The sequence below is a fragment of the Juglans regia genome, chromosome 11 (genome assembly GCF_001411555.2).
Source record: "Juglans regia cultivar Chandler chromosome 11, Walnut 2.0, whole genome shotgun sequence".
Classification (NCBI taxonomy): domain Eukaryota; kingdom Viridiplantae; phylum Streptophyta; class Magnoliopsida; order Fagales; family Juglandaceae; genus Juglans; species Juglans regia.
Genome location: NC_049911.1, coordinates 17,017,941 through 17,041,127, shown reverse-complemented (window position 1 = coordinate 17,041,127; position 23,187 = coordinate 17,017,941). Strand labels below are relative to the sequence as shown.

Sequence of the window (23,187 nt, the reverse complement as noted above, 5' to 3'; positions counted from 1 at the left end):
TGTGGATGAGCCCTGATTCAAGCCTATAGCTCTCGACATCAATAGTATCTACTCCAATGAGCATTGAACTTAACCAGTTCTGTGTGCAAATGAGGGCATCGATGGTGGTCGGAGACAATGAACTCTGATAAGCATCCAAGACACGACCTCCGGTGCTAAATGCCGACTCAGAGGAAACCGTAGGGATATGAATGTCTAGTACATCCCTGACTATTCAGGAAAGGACTAGAAACTTGCCAGAATTCACCTTCCACCAAATTAATATCTAGAATGTATCACTAGGTGCCTCGACATCTTTCATAAAGTAACACTCAACCTCAGACTTATACTGCATAATATTTCTTGATGCATGATTTTTTTTTTTTTTAATAAGAGCCGAACACCACTAAACGCAGCCCTGTCCCAATTTTATTAAAGAACAACCTCACTTATGGTAGAGGAATACCGTGGAACAAACAAAAATTATCCTTGATGCACGATTTTGATGATACAGTCGTAGCCATAATAAATTTGAACTTAGTGCATGTGTGTCATCCCAAGAAGATGTCAAGCTGGTCGGGCATAAGGAGCTACCACCTTCAGTTGAAGACTGACCATTGCTGTTGTAATGACTATATAAGTCATCAATATCATATTTAAGCGATCTAATAAATTGATCAACGTCCTCATCACCTAGGACGTCTTTAATCCAATCTTCTACAATTTCAAACTTATCCTCGATTGGCATTACTAGTCGTAGTACTCTTACCAATGAAGAAAATAGTAAGTAAAAACATTGAGCCATACATATAATATATATACAATTAAGGATGATATTATTGAATATTGTCTCCTTAAACATCGAATTAATTACCTCTGTAATGCACAATTCAAACTCCCTTGATGGGCATTGACCTAGCATTAATATACATATGTATAAATGTATACTATATGTATATATACATATATATGTATATGTGTATATAATAATATATATACATGTATATATATTATTATAAACACACACATACAAACATATAAACCTGCCAATTGTATTCATCACCACGTATATAATTAACATAGACTCCATAAAGTCTCCAATGGTATTGTTATCAGGATGCAATTTTTACACTCAATCATACAATCCAATTCAGCACTCAACCCATACAAAACCCACTGGTACTCAATACAAAACCCAAGGTACTATAACAACACTCACGAAACACAAGGTGCTCATATTGCCCAATGTACACAATAAGAATATTGCCTTCAGCAACTTGCAGTCTCTCACTTGGTCTGTGTTTATAGGCCTTCACAAGCTCAACTAATTGGTTCTTCTTTATTAGTTCTTCTTCATGCTTCCTGTCGGGCTAAATTAATTGATGTAGAATTCCTCCAATATACCAGTTGGCCTTAGTAGCATGTTTGTACAGCACAGCTAGCCTCATTCACCTAGACAATGCAAAAGTGGTTTTTGTTAATCACTGCATGAGATAGAAGTCTCTAAAAACAACAAAAACATGATAAATGCATGGAATAACATAAATAAAAAAAGAATAGGGTCTGTGTAATTATCCCAATGCACACCATCATCAGACGAATTGTCACTGTCTGTTAGAAGATCTTCACTGCTACCAGTTTGGTTATAATTGTCGTTGTTTGGGTTATCATCAATGAAGTCTTCATCATTGGGAAGGGAAATTGGGTCAGGAAAACTTGTATCAGAACCAAGATGGATTGGTTCTACATCAGATCTATGCAAGGGAAGCGTGGTGCCTCCAACATTGTCCACAGATTCTACTTCAACGTATGCCGGTTCGTTTTCTTGGAAAGCAGCAAAATCCTCATTATGCTCTTCATCTTCATCATCATTGACGAAAAGTACCTTAGTTGGCACATCATACATGTTTCTATTAGTCACCCGTTGAACGACAGACCAATTACCACCCATACTAGGGTCTTTAAGGTAAAACACTTGGGGCTGCTTGACAGGCAAGGACGAATGGGTCATCCTTATACCACTTGCGAGAAGTGTTGACACTAGTAATGTGGTCCCCAACACATATTCCACACCTCCTATCACCGACATTGAACTAGTCACATTTAAACAAATATACATGACGCCAACCCATGTAGCGTAATTGCAAGATGTCAACCAGTACACCGTAGAAATCAGTATCCTTTGCTTGGTGTTCCCCTTTAACAACCACCCCACTATTCTGGGTTCTGTGATAGTGTCCACGAGACACTGTGTGGAATCTGATGCCATTCATTGTGCAAGCGCCATATGATGCAACCCAAGGGTCTGGTCCACAAGCGAGTGCATATATGTCATCAGACACATGATCCAAATTCGTTGCGCGCAGTTCTTGAATCTATCCATAATGGAGTGCAACAGGTTAGAAAAACTTGATAAAAGAATTAAATACTGAAATCGCGTGAGCACCTTGATTCTAAAGGTAACCTACTCATGTGCAAAACCAATTTGGAAATTCTAGTTGATGTCTATGCTCTACATTAGATGGGGAAATTTTTGTTATCTTCATATAGTGCTCCCTACAAACGGAATACAAAAACAAAATAGTAGTTAAGAGCAAATATGTTCCCAAACCCAATATATAAACACCGTGAGAAGTGAATGAAACCACAAAGTACTTACTCTAGGCATTGACCGATCTTTGCACAATTATTGAGCGTGTACCAACTTGCCTTTGCAAGTATAACCCATTCAATTCGATTGGAGGTACGGGAGCCCAAAGGCCGTACCTTTTGTGAGAAAATAGAGAAAGAATCAGATTCAGTATCCTTATCTATATCCTTGTTTCGATCGTCCAGATTATATATAGTCTCAACATCATGGATATACAAGGAGCAAAAAGTCAAGCATTCAACATGAACATAGGCTTTAGCAATTGACCCTTCTGGACGAGCCTTATTTCTGACATAACGCTTGAATGTCCTGCAAGGAAAGCCTCGCGGGGCAAATGAATGGCGAGGTGCACCATTATATCAAAGAAGGCAGGTGGGAAAATCATCTCAAACTTGTAGAGGATGATTGTAATGTCAGATTGTAGTTGCTTCAATACTTCTAATGTCAATGTTCGTGCGCACTAAGCCTTGAAGAAGGAACTAAATTCGGTCAATGTAAGTCGTATATCAGGTTGCAAAAACCCACCAATTGCAAGTGGAAGTAATCTTTGCATGAACACGTGAGAGTCATGACTTTTCATTCCTGATATCTTTCCATCACCAACCGAAACACATCTAGAAATGTTCGAGGCAAAACCATCTAGAAATTTAACTGTTGCAAGCCATTCATAGAAACGTCTCCTCTGATCTAAATCCAACGAGTACAAGCCAAGGACCATCGAGTACCCCGTAGGTGACGGTTTGAGATGTAATTCCTTCCTTAATCCAAGCTCCATCAAGTCCTTACATGCAGTAGCAGTATCTTTGATTTTTCCTTCAATGTCCATCATAATTCCTAAAATGTTATCGCAAATATTTTTTTCAATGTGCATAACATCGAGATTATGTCTTAAAGGCAACATTGACCAGTAAGGTAATTGGAAGAATATACTTTGTTTAGTCCAATTCAATTCATCTAGTATGCGTTTTCTCTTTCGAGAACCTTTGCCAAATTCTACACCATCAAGCTACAAAAGTTGCTGGAGTAAATCATGTCCCATGAGCTCTGGAGGAGGACCATCGTGGTCCTCCTTTCCATTGAATGCAACTTTTTTCTTTCTCCAACTGTGCGAGGCTAGCAAGAAACGACGATGACCTATATAACAATGTTTTCTCCCATGTTTCAACCACATGGAGTCTGTATCCTCATTGCATAATGAGCAAGCCATCTTTCCCTTTGTACTCCACCCTGAAAGATTGGCATATGCAAAAAAATCATTTATGGTCCACAAAAGTGCAGCATGTAAGCGAAAGTGTTCAGATTTTGATGCATGATACGTATCTACACCCACATCCCATAACACTTTTAATTCACTGACTAAAGGCTGCAAATAAACATCGATGTCGTTTCCTGGTGCTTTGGGGCTAGGAATGAGCATGGACAATATTAAATACGAATCTTTCATGCATAACCAAGGGGGCAAGTTGTATGGCACCAGTATCATTGGCCATATGCTATAAGGTCTGCTCATATTATTGAACGGGTTGAAGCCATCACTGGCTAGGCCTAGTCGAACATTGCGAGCATCTGATGCAAATTCACCGTGGTCTTTATCAAATTGCCTCCACATCTTAGAATCAGCAGGATGCCTGAGGGTACTGTGATCAACAACTCGTTCTTCTTTATGCCATTTCATGGATTTTGTTATATTTTTCGGCATAAATAGTCTTTGTAACCTCGGTATAAGAGGAAAGTATCGCAAAATCTTTTGGGGAATCTTCCCCTTTTTCCACCTGGTTGACACCCACCTTGACTCCATGCATTTAGAACAAGCTTCTTTGTCCACGTTATCTTTCCAAAATAGCATACAGTCATTTGGGCATGCATCAATCTTCACATAACTAAAACCCAAAGCACGCTCTAGCTGTCGGGCCTCGTGGTATGAGTTAGGTATCTCAATTTCAGGAAAAGCTGCTTTTAAAAATTGTAAAACCATGTTAAATGACTTGATAGTCCACCCACCAATTGTTTTTATATGAAGCAGCTTGACTATAAATGAAAACTTTGAGAACTTTTGGCAACTTGGATAAAGTGGATGTCGAGCATCCTCTAACAATTGTTCAAAATATTTTGGGGCTCCCTCATTCATTGAAGGCTCAGAAGTAGTACCATGCTCCCTGCCTGCATTGTCCATGAATAATCCAGCCCGAATGTCGTCTATCATCTCATCCATATCACCGACGTAATTCTCACTGTAATTAATCCCATCTTCATCACTGTCTGATGCATTTACACTCCAATTTTCACCCTCCCCATGAAATATCCAATTTGTATAAGTTGGATCAATACCTATCATGAATAGATGATATTCGACTTCATTCATTGGTAGGAAAATGTTATTATGGCATCTCCGACATAGACACTTGAAGGTAGTTCTTGTAGGTGCATGGACTTTTGCCATTGTGAGGAGTTTATTAATCCCTTCACCATATTCACGTGATGTGAACCTATTTGGCACGTGCATCCAAGTCTTGTCCATTTGAGCCTCAATTGATATTCGGATATTTGAACCTTAACATCTAAAATTATATCATTTTAGGCTTTGATTAAAACGAATAATTAACAAAGAAAAGAATAAGGTAATGGTATCAAACAACCCCACCATTGTGGCAAAATGATTTAGTAATGTTACAAAGACATTAATGATTTAGTAAGGTACATTCACTAGACATCTCAATTCTCAATGGATAATTGTATTTGGGAAATGTTTTGCACAATTGGTTATAATGGCATATTTACGTTGAATTGTAAAAGCTAGGATTTCTCAAATGTTCATGGAAAATATAAAATACTATAATAGGCCACTAAGTAGAGAAGCATGCTAAATACTTTTGTTTGTTTATTGAAAAATTGGGTAGGGAAATAGAGTAATGTAAATCGAGAACAAATAAAACATTACTACCACTTATTTCACCCTTTATATAGCCATCACATGCATGTTCAGAATTGGCCATAAATATAGGTTCTTCATGCACGCAAAGGCAAACATCAATAATTGTATTTGTTTCTTTTCAGTGTATCTATCAAACAGAAAAAAAACAAATTACCCACATAATTAGTTGGTTAACCCCTTCAACCTTAGGAACAATGTGAACCAAAATCTGTCATATATCAATCATTTGGGTACTAAGTTATAACATACAATTCATCTTGTGGGTAGGATTAAATCAGGGAAAATATCATAGTAGAAGCACAAAATTGGATAGATTCAAAGTGTGGGTAAAAAACTTAGATGTCAATTACTGAAAGCAGTCTTAGAAGCTACAATAGAAGCTGAAAGTAAGGAAAGATAGAAAGGAGACAGCTTATGGTATAGCTGCGAGGCAGTGGGGTAGCCTAATAATGGAAGGAGAGACAGAGGCCGTTGAAACAGAGAGCTCGAAGGAGGGAGAGAGAGAGAGAGAGAGAGAGAGAGAGAGAGAGAGAGAGAGAGAGAGACCGTAGGTCTCTCCAGAAGGTGGCTGACGCGTTTTCATGATCGGCGGCTTAATTTTTGCCAAGAAGGGCTAAGATGGTTGGAGTCAATTGCGGCATGGTGAGGGTTTCACAGAAACAGGATGGCATGTTCCAGAAGGGGCTCGTGCAAATTGTCGCCGAATAATGGAAATTTATATCAAACTTTGAACGGCAGATGGAACGTTGCCGCTAAAGTGATGGGTTTAGTTTTTGCGGCAATTCAATCTCGCCGCCAAAAATTTATTTACCGTGGTTTGGTGCTGCCGCATTATGTAGCACAATCCTAAACTTAGTGCGGCGAGTTAGGCTTACTGCAATAGCATCACTTTTTTGCGGTTAAGGAAACTGCCGTATAACCAAGTGCCTATTGCTGCGATATGTTTTTGCGGCCACAATTTCTCGCCAGGAAAAATTGTTCTTGATCGCGATTCATTTAGCCCCCGATACAAAGCTACTTGCCTTCCCAAATTCTAGGCATTTGTGACGGAAATTATATCCTAAGTAAAAAAAACGCCGCAAAAGCCCCATTATGTTGTAGTGCTCTAAGGAGGCTCATGGGGATATAGTGGCAAGAGATTTGCCTTGATGGGAGAAAGCACATGAACTAAAGAGAGGGTGAGAAAGGAAGATTTGGCTGCTAAAAGTTGAATGACCACGGGAACGAGAGAGAGAGGACAGGCTACGAAGGGAGATAGAGAGGAGAGGCAACGAATGAGAGAGCTCTGCGTGGATTCTTTTGGGGAAGGAAAGCAGAGACAGGGTGCGGGATGAAGTTTTGGGGAAGATGGGTTGTGAAGAGAGAGAGAGAGAGAGAGAGAGAGGAAGGATTATTGGGAAAAGGCATTACTCAGGAGCAGCCTTCGGTCAGTCATGTCTTTTCATGCCAATAGTGGTAAAAATCACATGGTTTTTTACTGAGGTAAGTTTATGAGATACCCAAAATGTGTTTTGATGCTAAACTACTCTTACCCCTACAAACTCATTTCAGATGAGTTGAGATGATCTGACATCCCAAACACACCCTAAAGGGCAGAGGCAGTGGCTTGTGGAGGTGGGACAAATAAGTGCAGAAATTCCTTGAAGATGGAGGTGCAAATTGGTTTATTCAAGACCTCAAGTTCCTAGGTGAATAGTTGGGTTTTTCGGTTTTGTTTATTTGGATTGTTTCATCTACTTGCTAGGTCTGATTCTTAGGTGACATAATAAGGATTAATGGGGTAGAAATCCACTTGAAAACTAGTTGAAGAAGCATTGGTTTTGGGTGGTTTGTTATGGGTCACTCGGTTTGCTTCAAGTGTGTTGATTGGTGTGTTTAGTTGGCATTGACATGCCTTTGCTTCAAGTGATATGAGTTGGTTAATTCTAATCTTCAAGGGTTGTCTAAGAGTGATGCAAAACAAGTGCAAAAGTCAATAATTTAAGATGAAAAATTATGAAGAAAAGGGTTTCAAGAAAACCATGCAAAGTCATGATGTTTGAGTTACTATTCATGGGTGAGATGAATAGTGATCTTAACTCAACTTAGAAACTTTACCAAGGTTGAAGGGGAATCTTAGGGGCATGTGGGTCGAGCTTGGGTAGAATGAGAACCAATGGTATGGTGTATATGGGTTCCATTTGGAAGAGTTGAAAGAAATACAAGGTTTGGGCTTCTAGTGTTGGGCTTTTATTGGGCCATAAGAACAAGTCTTTGTTGTGGGCCTAGATGTGAACTTATCCTTGGGTTTTATGTCCAGATGTGTTGGGCCTTTCCTTGGCCTCAATAGTCCACTAGGTTGGGTCTCAACTTTGGGTCTTTTTTTCAATTGGGCCAATAGCCTTGAATCTCACTAAGTTGGACTCAATAACTTTATGCTTACTATATTGGACCTAATATCTTAGGTCTAATAAGTTAGGCCCATAGTACAAGTGAGACCTATAGTCTTATATCTCCCAAGTTGGGCCTAAGGTTTTAGTGTGTATCCTTAGTCCATTTCATCTTTAGTAAGCTCGGGTCGTTATTAAACCACTCTTGGGTCTTCTCCAATCCATCAAGTATTTAACCCAAATTACTTAGTCCATTAATTTGGCAAACCTCCAATATGCCAAGTGTCATTCTCCTATTAGCCTCTCGGCTTTTTTTCCTCAAAATTAATAAAGCTCTAAAAAATCTAAATGTACTAACTAAGTTGACAATGTAAATTTCTTTGCCAACTCAAACTCCGAAATTTATCCCTTTCTCAAGTAATCCAACTCCTACTTAGCTAGGGTCATGGTTCGTACTATGGCCAAGACCTAGGGAGCTTTTTAGGTGGGGTTTATAGGAAGCCCCCTGAGCAAAAAACTCCAATCTCATAACTTTGTAACTTTGAATCCGATTGGTTTATTACTAAGCAAGGGCAAGTGGTAATAATGTGACTCGCTCCGATTGTATTAGGGATGGGGCATACATACCAATATAGATACATATATATTATATACTGACATGGTTTGAGGGAAGTAGAGGCCGACATGCTCTATTCATGAAGCATGTATAACATGAGTCTCTGGCCAACCTTGATCGTATATGATTTCATATATCAAATGAGTAGTACTACATATACTTACAATTTTACTTACATTTTTACTTACAAAATTCATTTTGTTAGTTTTTTTTTTTTTAATATTCAAATTTGAATTTCAAATTTTATGATTTTCATCATATCAATAACTGACATATGAAAAAATAAGACTTTTTGTAAGTTTTTCTTAAATACATTTAGTATTTTCCATATCAAATTAACCAGCTACTAAAACTGTACGTAGTAATTTCACCTATTTATAGTATGTTATAATTATATGTTCCGTGTTATATATTGCATATAATTTTATTGCTCGCCTTAGTCAAATTAAAGATGCGCTTCATTTAGAAAGTGCAAAGACTAATTAATTTCCTCATGACCATTCAAAGTTGCAGTTATTACTTCGTCTTACTTGAATACTATATTGTCATGTTACACTTGTCTGGTCATCTAAGATAAAGTCCTCGATGCATAAAAATAATAAAGCCTAATTTGAAGTCTTTTAAGGGGAAGGGCTATTATTTTATTTTATTTTTATAATCTTCAATAAAATTTATAAAACTGACACTTTACACAATTTTTAAAAATTTGACAACCAACATTATGTCCCTTCAACTATTTTTAATTCATCTCAAAGGCCATAATTTAATTAAGGTGCACGATGATAGGATTTGGTAGTTTGAAAGAGAAATATGTCAGTTTGGTGGTTTGTGATGGAATTAAAGCGTAAAAACCCTAGTCTATAGTTTGAAGGTGCACAATGTAAAATTTATAATAATTTGAGTGTACTATAAGTTTTGTGAACATGTTTCATATTCTTGCTAATGGCCTCCAGCAACTTGCACCAAGAAGATAAGAGGGGTTCAGTGTGGTGAGGCACACCTCTTATGTCTAAGCCAGAATAGAATGTATGGAATATTTCAATTTCCAAATCGTTCAGAAGTTACCTCTGGCACGTGCTTAGACCTCTATTTGTATTGGCCGAGTGTGTAACTGGCATGGCATGTCTTACGGCTTGACGCTCTCTAATCTTAGCTTGACTGCATATAGTTAGGGCTTCAAGTCTGCTACTATGCCAAGAGGAATGGATACATTAGGCGAAATCATGGATGAGTATCACGCTGGAGAATATACATTCTTATCCGTTACGTTATTAAATCGTTATTAATGACAATTGGATTTAAATCCCATATTGCTATGTTTTGGGGGGTTGGGCCTTGGTTTCTAATGAGCAGGCTTTTGGTTTTGGGTTCATGGGCCCTTGTGACGTGGTGTTTGGCCCATTTCCTTTGAGAGAATATTTGACCTAGCAATAAGCTGTGTGCTTTTTCCATATGAGAATGGTTGTTTCATAGAGAGAAATCTCATAAAAGTGAAGCTCACAAAATGATGTGACTAAATATGATATATTAGATATATTTTACAGCAAAAAAAATTTTACAATCTAATATACCAAAACAAGTCACATCTATTTCTCAACAAGCTTAAATAAACAAAGAATGATCAACTATATCATGTAGGTAAAATATGACATATCTTAGTTGGCCGTTCTAAATTCTAATCCTTCATTGACCTAAAATAATTGAGACTTTTATTTAGTTCTTGATTCGGATTAGCCAGTTTCGATTTTTTTTTTAATCTTAGCAACCTTATTAATTTAAGAAAATGCTAATTTGTCCACGGTATTTGACCGACAAATGTTACCCATCTACATGGCATGCCATGTGGCTAGTTTTTATATTAAAAAAAAAAATAAGAAAATAGTCTCAATTTTCCTCTCCCAGAACCTGAGATTTCTTGATTGCAGTTGCATATTTCTCAGTCCTTGTTGAGCTCCTATACATTGTTAGCTGCTCAAACATTCCTTTGCCTTTATAATCCTTTGTGGATTGACGCATTTGCTCAATGGATAGACTTAATATAATCGCCAACACTCATTCCAGTTGATGTTGTCCCTCACAATTGCCAAATTCCTCACAGCTTTGGTAATTACCCTGTTGACTCTAATCCCTCTTCTTCTCAAATTCATGAAGGTGAGGGAGCTATTCTTGAGGCAAAATATAATATTGGAGTTAGATCAAGAGTTGGGATGTCGAAGAATGGGGTATGGGGTTTTGGGAGAGGAAAACTCATACCATTTTTGTTTTTTTAAAATATAAAAACTAGTCACGTCGGTAACATTTATTGATCCCATTTATCGGTCACTGTATAATATTATAGAGACTACTACTTTATTAATAGGAGCTTTTATTATAGAGACTACACACTCTATATATAATATTAACATGAAATAATTTAATTTACAAGAAACTATTAAAATAAAATAAAAAATTTATAAATCAAATTCTCTCATACAAATATAATTTTTCTTCGCTACTTTACCATCAAAGAGCAAAACCCACGAATATTAAGGAAGGAAATTAGCTGCTCGCCAAATGGAATTTGTTTATATTTTTAAAAATTCAAAGGAGGTCAGCAATAAGAACAAAGAGCTCGTTCGGGTGGTATGCATGTGATATTTCAAGTTTCAACCTCCAAGTCAATGATCTGTAGCATATGTCGGTATGCGAGAGGAGGTGGACGTGCAACCCATCTTCACACGCGCACGCGACCCAACGCAACCAAACAAACCCTAATTTCCCAACCCTTCCTCCACCTCTCTTGTTCACTTCTCATTTTTCAAAGCAAGATATAGAGAGACTTTAGTGAAAGAGCCAACATCTTTCCTGTACCTAATTAACACACACTCCCACCGTCAAAGCCACCCAATCAAAGGCAAAGATGCACCAAAAAGCCCCAAGAGTTCCATTGAGATACACTCCTCAAATTTAACTTATCTCTTTTCTTGTTCATCCTTTTGGCTTCTCTTCGTTTTTTTTTTTTTTTTTTATATTAATTCTGTTTCTCATCACTACTTTAATCTGTGTTTCCTTTCGTAAAGATCGTTCTTCGGGTTTAAGCTTTCAAATCACTTTTGGGTAGTTTGCTTGTTTAGGCCTTCTGCACTTCACAAACCCAAGCAAACATCTTGATCTTTCTTGGTTTTGACTTGTGTGAGTTTAGATTTCGATGCATGACCTAAGCAACTATTTCTTCGGGTGATTTTTAGTGTTGATTTTGATCATCGTCGCTCTTTTTTTGCTTGTGCTTGAGTTGAAATCATGGCAAACCGGTGGTGGACCGGGCAGGTGGGTCTATCTGGACTGGAAAACTCGGCAAGCTCATCTCCAATGAAACAACCAGATCTGGGAATATCCATTAACGATGACAGTGGAACCGGAAACAGCAGAGGTGGGAACGAAGAAGACGAAGAAAGGGAGAACAGTGAGGAGCCGAGAGAAGGCGCAATCGAAGCAGCCACTCGACGGCCGCGTGGCCGCCCAGCTGGCTCCAAAAACAAGCCGAAACCGCCTATATTTGTCACCCGAGACAGCCCTAATGCGCTTCGGAGCCATGTCATGGAAATAGCAAGTGGAGCTGATGTTGCAGATAGTGTGGCTCAATTCGCGAGAAGGCGGCAGAGAGGTGTTTGTGTGCTCAGCGCCAGCGGCACCGTCACCAACGTTTCGCTTCGTCAGCCGTCTGCGCCTGCTGCTGCTGTCATGGCACTTCAAGGCCGCTTCGAGATTCTCTCACTCACAGGTTCGTTTCTTCCCGGACCCGCACCCCCCGGCTCCACCGGACTCACCATCTATCTCGCCGGCGGACAAGGTCAGGTGGTGGGCGGCAGTGTCGTGGGCCCGCTTGTGGCTGCTGGGTCGGTGATGGTGATGGCGGCGACATTTTCTAATGCCACCTACGAAAGATTGCCTTTGGAGGATGAAGACGAAAGTGGTGGTCCTGCCGGACAGGGACATGAGGTGGCTAGTGGTGGTGGTGGTGGAATCTCGCCGCCGCCGGGATTCAGAAGTGGTGGAGGGCTGCAGCAGCAAGGTGGAATGGGTCATCATGAGCATTCACAGATGCCGGTCTATAATAATTTGCCTCCAAATTTGCTTCCCAACGGTGGGCATGAGTTGAACCATGAGGCTTATAATCCTTGGCAGGGTCATGGCCGGCCACAATATTAGACTTTTTAGGGTTTGTGAAGATGATGATCAGATCCATGGGTGAGATCGAAAGATTAATTAAGACACAATTAGTAGTACTTAAGCAAATATTAGAGATCGATCATGATCAAGGTGAGAATAATTGCACGGATTATATATATATGTGTATGCATGTATACTACTACTTAATTTATATATTTCTCTATGCAGACTTTGCTTTTCAACTTATAATTTTCAAATGCAATTAGCTAGGTGCCTTGCTTCTTAATTAATTTTCTCATTATCTTATATAAAGTACTGCTAATAATTACTAACTCAGAAAAAAAAATGGAACTAATATTAATTAATAGTCATAGTTCTTTAATTTCATGTCTTGTTAATTTATACATGATATTGATTCATGATATGATCTTTGAATATGAATTCACTTAAATTTTGAAGTTGTAGGCCTGTAATTATAATTATTTAATATGTATTTTGGGGCTAATTCATTAATATATATATATATATATATTATTATAGTTTCTTCTATTATGTAGGAGTTAGGGCATGCATGCATGGTGTTGTTCAGGTCCTTTCTTCCTTTTCATTTTCTTTCTATTAATCCACCTTGATGTTCATTGGTGATCATAATCGTCTAGTACTACTACTCTCGACCAGCCAGTACTGTTTTATTTTTCTCTTTCTCGTGCTGTTAATTAATGACTGTGTATATATATATATATATATATATATCTTTATAACTTCTCTCTTTCAGTTTGGATGTTATAATTAATTCTGTCCTCTGATAACTTAATTATTAACAAGAAGGAAATTACAGTTTTGGATTCAGGGCCAAAGTTTTCACAATATATATTTATCTATATAATTTTCCAGAATTGGAGGGTCTAATTTGTAATATCTTAGATCAAGCCAGATATATCACAATAATCTCTACAGATCTAGCTATGTTATCATGTGCATCGATCAATCATTTATAAAAATAACAAGCTGCCTAATTACATGCTTCATCTTCGAGATTACCACTACTAGCTAGTTAATATATATGGAAATAACAAGTACGTACGTACTGATCTGTTAAGTATATTCTCGATCCGAGAGTATATATATAGCAAGCTGTATTTGAGTTATTTAGGGTAATTGCTAATTAATTTTGCATGTTCATCAATGAGAGTAGTACAGATATTCGAAATTGAATCATTATTATCTGATCTGAATTAAATTAAACCGCGGGTCTTCATGATGATCAGACAATCCTTGATCATATATTTATGCAAGAATTCAAATATTATGATGACTTAAGGGTAAATTATTCTATTCATGAGGACTAAAATATAAAAAGAATGAACAAAAATTATTTTATGGACGTACAAGATCAATATATATGTTGATCATGCCTTTAAAGGTATCATGTTTTGATGACACTCAACTCACGAATTAATACGTGAAGGACCCAATTCACATGTACGTCACTGCAATTGAACCCTAATATATATATATATATATATCATTAATCACCATTAATCAGTTAAAAAGAATTATTATAAGTTGATACAAGGGTTATAGATTGGAGGATAGAAGTGAGATGAGTCATGTTGTAGTACCAAAAACTTGAATAATTAAAGTTTTTTTACAACCAATTTAATTATATTAACTCTATTTTAAATAGAAGACATGATTTATATAAAATACCGTAAAATACTTCTTAGAAGTATTAATTTTCTGAATGTAACCATAAGCTAATTGGATAGTTTGGTCTTTTCTTAACTGAAAAATTCTCAAACGGCCGGTTATCTTGCGCAAATCAATCCTTTAGATCCTTCCACATATGATCTGCTGCGTTGTCTATGTGGAGGATGCTTGAACCGATGTTCTTAGCAACTGATCAGTTTATGATCCATGAAACCACCATATCATTGCATCGATCTGACCCACGTTGAACAGAAAGGATCAGCTTCATCAATTGGCTTCTTAAGGATTCCAGTAATAAATCCTGTTTTGTTCTTAGCACTTAGGGCTTTCGACATTGATCTCGCTCATGGATGATCGTTTTCACCAGTTAATCGTTCGGTCACAAGCAAGACCCCAAGGTTTTCTCCATGAAGAAAAAATAGAGATTTGAAGGATCCTCAAGTGAAATTTGAGAAACTACATTCGAACTAGTCATGGCAAAACTGTACGTTCCAGAACAATTAGATTGCTCTAAAGTATTTTACATTTTCCAAAAATGGACTCCAAGCAAAGTTGTAAAAGAAATATAAAAATGGTTCTATATATCTTACTCATTTCCCATAGCATTTTCCATTTATCGTACAAGTACTAATTATAATATACCTATAGGTATAATATTTTACAAGTACTCTAATTTAAATAGGGTATATAAATTTGGTAAAATTAATGAAATATTTAAATCAAGAAAACTTTAGCATTTTTTAAATAAATAAAAAAAAACTTTAAATAATTATAGATTCTTATTGTTCATAATTAGTTACTTGCATATATGCATTAATGTTTTACTGGTAAAGCAGCCGCGCTGATGGATTCCTCCCAACTCCCAAGTTTCAAGAAATATCTCTTTAATATATATATATCTTGCGTACTTATATATTACCCTGAACTTAGACTATATATATAACCTCTCTCCCTCTCTCTCTCTCTCTCTCTCTCTCTCTCTCTATATATATATATATATATATATATACAAGTTTATGCGCGCATTGTTTGTCTCTTCTCTGGGCCGTATTGGTTTTAATTTATTACACAAATCTTGTGAGACCTAATCATATTTCAAAGGCTATCAAAAGCCAACAAGGCGAATAAATTAAGGAAACGTGGACCACCCGATAAAGCCTAATTAATAGTACAATAAAAAATTATTAATTTCAATAGCCATCGGCCCCCGGTAATGGGAATCATGTACATCACCAAATGGAAACATTATTGGAAGCATGCTCGCTAATTTCCATGTCATTCGTGACAAAAAAGTATTAGGTGTGATCTATATATATATATATATAATTATAAATAAAAAATCTATTAGCCTGATGACATATAATCCGCTTCCTCAAATAAAATCTGAATTCAAACCCCACTCCCTTGTTAAGAAAATAATATTGTCATTGAGAGTGCAGGTGCGAACCCCACGCCCCATCGATGATCATGATTCATGGGTCTTGCACTTATCCTACCAATGAGATTGCGCGTTGGAATGGCGCGGGCATTAATTGGATTGAATAGCAGGCCGTCCGGAAACATATATACTTTTTATATGTCTACTTGTTTCATTCACTACTTCATATGCCATGGGTTAGACGCCTCCTGCATGCAGTTGGATTATAATTATTTGCTCGTTGACCTAATTTTAAGTATTCGCCATCTACTATTTGGTTAAACTACCGCTATAATATATAGAATTAATAGAGTAATGATACGTATAATTATAGATTGTGTAAGCGTCACGCACTTTTTTTTTTAAAAAAATTAAGGTCTATCATTAAAAAATTAATTTTGTAATGTAAATACTCTCATATTTACTCTTTTTCTTTAAATGAGCACTTATTGCCGCACTCTATAACTATAAATATCATTTCTCAATTATCATTAATTCAGTTTCAGTAACAATAGATATGCAGTGGCATATATATTCAATATTAATTAATTTGTTGTGATGATAAGGGTTTTAGAGCATTTTTCTATACAAGTTAGAAAGCTAATCAGTTATCTTGCACTTCGAGTGAGATATGTCTTCATGATATAAATATAGAAGTAGTACTCGTTAAAATCATATAGCTAGGCATTTTCGAGGATCTGTTGGTTAATATTGAAAGCGACTCATATCTGCAGGTGTTTTGGTGAAATTAACAAGATCAGGTTACTCTAGAAGAAAGAGTAAACAGCAGTAATTAATACCTAGCATGCATGATGCATTTATGCATGCACGCGCATGTATGTTGAACGTTTTAGGTTCCGTTTGGATACAGAAACGGTTTCATCTCATCTTATCTCACTATTCAAATAGAGCCTTACTAATCGACGTAATATATGATAAATTAATTTCTTACCAAATTTCTGATGCCTTTTTTATATGTAGATATTGTATTAATCCTTCAAAAGAAATTCCATCTTTTCAATGAGCTCTAGATGAAGCATTAGTTATTATTATTATATATATTTGCATGTTCACATGAAATTATTAACTAGAAATGCTACTTATCATCTCAATTCTCATCATCCTCTCATCATCTCATTATGTGACATTTGATAATTAAAGACTATTTATTATATTTCACTTGTGAACATGTCGTCTAATGCCATGTTAAATATAAGATGATAGGAGGGTGATGAGAAAATAAATGATGAATAGATTTTTTTTCATTATTAATTATCGGGAGCATATATATAATTATTTTATGTGAAGAGGAACCTCAATATTTGTGGCAAAATGTATTTTGTATTAGTTTTTGTAAAAGTAAATGGGTAAGATTGTATTTTGAAAATAAAAATAAAAATTGTGAAATCTAATCGTACGTACGTTTTTTGGTGTGTTTTTTTTATTGGATTTATTAATAAACCTAGCTAATTAATAAGAAAATTCAATGTTTCATCTAGACATGGTTGGTCTTGTTGATGGTACCAATCCTTCTCCAACCAAGACTCTGCCTGATGGCTCCCTGAATCTGGAGTTCAGTTTCTGGTCGTAGAAAGACAATAGTGTTCTCAATTGGCTCTATACCTCCATTATTGAAAAACTTGTTTCCACAATTCTTAATCTGGAAACTTCGAAGCAGGTATGGGATTCCCTTCAAGCCCACTTCACCTCGACTTCACGATCTTGCGTTGCCTTCCTCAAACGGCAACTTCAAACCATTTCACAGGGGAACTGTACCTGTCTATCTTACATCGAAGAGGCCAAGCTCTTCTCAGATCAACTGTCCGCTACCGGCAAACTAGTAGATGAGCAGGATCTCATCACCTATCTCTTGAGTGGGCTCAAGTCGCAGTTCATGCCCTTTGTCACTGCTTTCACCTTTGTAACTAGGGACAAGGACTTTACTCTGGACGATTTTCAAACCGAACTTCTAAACTTTGAAACGTTGATGGAGAACTCTAGCTCCTCTGTTATTTCTGAAACTAACTTTGCTTTTGCAGCCCAAACTCATTCCAGGTAAATGGCACAGAAGACTAAGGCCCCGACTTTTCAACCCAAACTCATTCACCTATGCCCAATACTCGTTCGCCAGCTCATATGGGGCCCTCTAGCAACAGGACCAATGTCTCTCACTCTGGTGACAACAGACTCATTTGTCAGATCTATAGTAAAAAGGGTCACATGGCCCTTGATTGCTATAACCGGTTTAATTTCTCCTATCAAGGCCGCTTACCACCATCAGACCTTGAGGCTATGGCAGCTGAAGGTAACACTTCTTATGCTCAACAGGTATGGTATGAAGATAGTGGGACCAATGCCCACATTACCAGTAATACGGCAAATCTCACCACTTCGCAGCCCTATGAAGGAGAAGAAACTATCACAGTTAGAAATGGCTGAGATTTGGTGATTCAAAATATGGGTAACACATCTCTCACCTCAAATAATTCCAATTTTACTCTATCCAATGTTCTTCATTGTCCAAATGCTTCCTCAAATTTAATTTCTATCAACCGATTATGTTTAGACAATGATTGCTATTTTATATTGATTAGAAATTATTTTTCTGTGAATGAGAACAACACGGGGCGACTACTACTCCAAGAGCAAGTTAAGAACGAACTCTATCCAATTGCAGATGATAAATCTTGTTCAAATAAAATTTCATATTTTGTGGCTAAACTCGACGTGACGACCACTCTTAACACGTGGCATGATCGTCTTGGCCATCTGTCTCAAGTTGTTTTAAATAAATTGGTCACTTCCAAATATTTATATGTTCCACACCAAATAAGGTAGGATTTTGTTCGTCATGTCCTTTAGGGAAATCCAAACAATTACCCTTTAGTGACTCAACTCGTCAAACAAATCGTCCTTTAGCACTCATTCATTCAGATGTATGGACATCTCCTATGTATTCGGTTGGTGGATCAAAATATTATGTTATTTTTGTTGACGACTTTTCTCGTTTTACTTGGCTATATCCCATCAAATTTAAAAATGAGGTGTCGGAAATTTTTAAACAATTCAAAACTCTTGTGAAAAATGTTCTTGTAAAATTCAACAATTACAAACCAATAACGGTGGTGAATTTACCTCTACTATCTTTAAATCTTTTTTACAAGAAAATGGCATCTTTCATCGATTAACGTGCCCTCATACCTCCCAACAAAACGGGATCGTCGAAAGAAAATATCGTCACATAGTTGAAACCAGCTTAACTCTTCTAGCTCAGTCCCACCTACCCAATACATATTGGCCCAATGCTTTCCTCTCATTTGTTTATCTTATAAATTGCCTTCTCAGAAAAGTCTTACATCATTTGACGCCTTTCTAGATGCTCCATAAAACAGTTCCCAAATACTCACATCTTAAAATTTTTGGCGCTGCATGTTTTCCTTTACTCAAGCCATATGAAACTCACAAACTCTCTTTTCGGAGTAGAGAATGCATCTTTATAGGATATGCCAATCAACAACGTGGGTATAGGTGTCTTGACTACAACACTGGCCATGTATATGTGTCGCGTAATGTCATTTTTAATGAACAAGAATTTCCTGCGACACGTGCAGTCCTCTCTTCTACTGCCTTGCCGAGTACGGGTTCCTCAGGTACATCTCCTTTCCTGTTTTCATTTCCACATTTGTCAACCAATATTTCTCCAAACACGGACGCAGATTTCACCATCGCCAACCCAGAAATTTCAAACCCCCCTCTTAGCTTTCAATCTTTCGAAAATCAACCAGAAATTCCACCAAACCCACTACCCGATCCTCCCACTACGACTTCAACTCCTCACTCGATCCCATCAGCCATAACCCTGCCAATTCCTCCCATCACGGCTTCCACTCCCCACTCGATCCCGTCAAATCCAACCCTGTCTGACAGCCAAACCATTAACCCCAACCAAGTCACAACCCAATCCATGACCGAACATTCCAAACCCAAAAAATTCCCAGATTTTGCCTCTTTCTATTCAACTCGGCATCCCCTGTAGGTACTCTCCATGGTAGTCACTGACGCTAAGCCTTCCACCTACACACAAGCTACTTCTTCTCCCCAATGGCGTGCTGCGATGGTGTAATGACCAGATCTTACATTTTTTTTTAAGGAATAAATTATGAATAATTTTGTTAAACTCAATAAATGAGTTAAAGCCCAATAGAGAATTTATCGGATATATTATTTTTTATTTTTTACAAATTAAGGCTCCATCATTTTTATTATTATCATTATTATTATTATTTTCTCTCCAAGCTCATGAGTAATTTTCATAACCGGTTTTTCTTTTATGAATTTCAACAATCCACTCACATGCACATTCACGTCTCTTTTTATCTAGGATTTTCTTTTAGGTTTTCAATCATATATATATATATATATATATACATATATATATATATATATTTATATATATACACGTTTCACTCACCAAAACTTCAAGCCGCATGTCCTCCACCATGAGTCTTCCAATCATGTATCAAAACAATGCATTGCACGGCTTCATTTGTTTCCTCCGCATTCACGTTTCTCATCTCTAGGATTTTCCTCTTGGCTCTCAACCGGCTAGTTTATAAATAAGTTAAGCCCTCCTCTGCATGAAAGGCATAGTCACTGCCGCCAACGTCTAAATACACTCACACACACAGAGCAACTTTCACAAACCTCCTCCCTTCAAAATCGCAACACATGTCCAAGAAAAACAACCTCCACCACCTCCCCACAGTTCGTCCAGCAGACCACCCAAGACCTTCTCGATGACGACCACCGAAAGCCACTGCGCAAACTACGTTCACGACGGAAACACTACCCAGCCCCATGTAAAGCATAAATCACTCATTCCATAAACTAGACCACCCACACGGCAACCACCAGGTAACGCCTCCACACCTCCCTGTTTAGGAACACGCAGCAACCATAGCTCTTCCCTCCACCACCGTCGCCCAGCCGTTGAGAAACCACACTAAAATACTCTATTTTACAGCACCGAAACAGAGGATATATCCTCTCCCAAACCGAGAGCCACGTTCTGCCACTGTTGGGCCACAACGCCACCGTCAGTAGCAACGGACGATGCCGGGGATCTAGCCTCCACCGCCCAGTGATGCCCAGCGCCACCACTCGAAGCTCCCATGCACGCTGCGTGGTGCGTAAACTTTCTCCCGGTAATCTCTCAAAGATTCAGTTTCTCTCTCTCTTTCATAACTCTTCCCTCGCCACCCTCTCCTCAGCCCCCGCTTCGTCGCATGCTTCCTCCCTCAGTAAGGATATCGCACGGCTTGAGAAGAATACCCCTGCTGTTAATATAAATCCCTAAGCCTTATGTCGGTTTCAACTACAAGGGTATATTTTTATTTTAATTACATATTTGTCCTTAGTTATACGCCAAACGGCATACGTATTGAACTTATATTTTATTTTGAGTTTTAATGTTTACGTAGGCTCTTATCTACGGGTTAACTCTTTTTGTTACAAAGATTAACAGTTTAGAATAATTCAGTGTTATGAAGATTTTAGGGTTAGAAAATATAGGATACTTTTTTTAATAGTTTAGATTTTCAATAAAATCACTTGTTTAATTAGAAATTTATGCAAAATACGTGTTTATTTTATAGGCTACCGATTACGTGTCAAAAATAGTGGATTAGCATTGCAAGGTAAGTAGCATGATCATATCCTTACACGTATGTATGGTAAACTACTTGTCTTTTTCTAAAAGATAGTATGCATGTAAGCCCTTCATTGGAAGCCCCTTTTTACGTACCTAAATGTATTATTTTATGTGACAGTTATTTCATAAAATTATTTACGAAATGCATGATTATGTGACAGCTATTTCATAAAATTATTTATGAAATGTATGATTTTATGTGAGAGTTATTTCATAAAATGATTTATGCAATGCATGATTTTAGGTGGGAGAGTTATGCATAAAATTATTTATGAAAAGTCATAATTTTATGTGAGAGTTATGCATAAAATTATCTATGAAAAGTCATGAATTTATGTGAGGAAACATGTATCACGATATTTATGAAAGAACGCAATTTCATTTGAAATCTATGATCTGATATGACAAGTATGTACGCGATTTCTTTTGAAATCTATGAAATGACAAGTATGCAAGTATGATTATGATAAAATATGTCACGGCCTATGTTATGGTATGAAAACAGTACCTATGTTATAGGCATATTGCATTGCCAGGTCATGCATACTAGTAGTGCACCCAGTATGTGTTCCTTATCTATGGATTCCACAACCCTCGGCCACGAGCGGAATTGGAATCTATTTAGATTCGCTAACCCTAACTCATGGGTCAACAGTGGGTAACAGCCTATGATAAGTGAAAGATAAGTTCATGTTCATGTTAATTACCTATGAATTTGTGAGTATGCACGTTTCCCAAGAAACCTTATGTTTATTATGTGTACTGTATGATGTGTTGCTTATTGAGTATTCGACTCATTTTAGTTTATTTTTTTATGTTTTTAAACTACCCAGGTGATGAAATTTATGAGAATGAGATTGCAGGACAGGACCTAACCCCTGGAGGCGAGGCAGAGGCCTAGACAGATTATGCTATGATTATTTCTATGGTTTAAAGTTTAAATAAATTATTTTGATAAGCACATGAGACTTCCGTATTTTTAATAAGTGCTTCCGCAGACTTTATTTTGGATTTTCAGTATTATTGAAATTTGTTATTTTATGGAAATCTTTCGCATCTAGCTCATTGTTAAAAAGAAAAGCTTTTATGTTTAAGTTTAGTAGTAGCACACTGACTCCCCAAAAATTCTAAAATGTCTTTTTGGGAAGTGGGATGTTACAGATGGGCTCTGAGTTTGAAACATTAATGGTGAATGGGACTTGGTCACTCTGGCCTCGTCCGCCTGGTAAGCACGTTGTTAGAAATTAATGGGTATTTAAGATCAAAAGGCTCTCCGATGGTAGTGTTGAGTGCTATAAAGCTCGTTTAGTTGCAAAGGGGGTTTGATAAACAATATGGCATTGACTATGTTGAAACATTTTCACCAGTAGTGAAACACACCACAGTTCGCATGGTTCTGGCCTTGGCAGTCTCTTTTCACTGGAATATACTTCAGTTAGATATTTCAAATGCATTTTTGCATGGGTTTTTGGATGAAGAAGTATTTATGGAGCAACCTCAAGGGTTTGTTGATGAGAATTATCCAGATCATGTGTGCCGTTTGCACAAGTCCCTGTACAGCCTCAAACAAGCACCATGTGCTTGGTTTCGCCGTCTATCACAATCTCTATTGGAATATGGCTTTATTGAGTCTACTATAGATTACTCCCTTTTTA

The 23,187-nt window shown here is 37.2% G+C and overlaps 2 protein-coding genes across 2 annotated transcripts; one reads left to right on the top strand and one right to left on the bottom strand.

The window, feature by feature from the left end:
• Window positions 1-3,635: 3,635 nt before the first annotated feature.
• On the bottom strand, window positions 3,636-4,991 carry LOC108993613. Its single transcript, XM_018968595.2, has one exon. The coding sequence runs from the start codon at window positions 4,989-4,991 to the stop codon at window positions 3,636-3,638; it is 1,356 nt and encodes a 451-aa protein (XP_018824140.2).
• A 6,328-nt stretch (window positions 4,992-11,319) lies between these two features.
• LOC108993595 (AT-hook motif nuclear-localized protein 19) lies at window positions 11,320-12,944 on the top strand. Its single transcript, XM_018968581.2, has one exon. The coding sequence runs from the start codon at window positions 11,826-11,828 to the stop codon at window positions 12,732-12,734; it is 909 nt and encodes a 302-aa protein (XP_018824126.1). The 5' UTR covers window positions 11,320-11,825; the 3' UTR covers window positions 12,735-12,944.
• The last annotated feature ends 10,243 nt before the right edge of the window (window positions 12,945-23,187 follow it).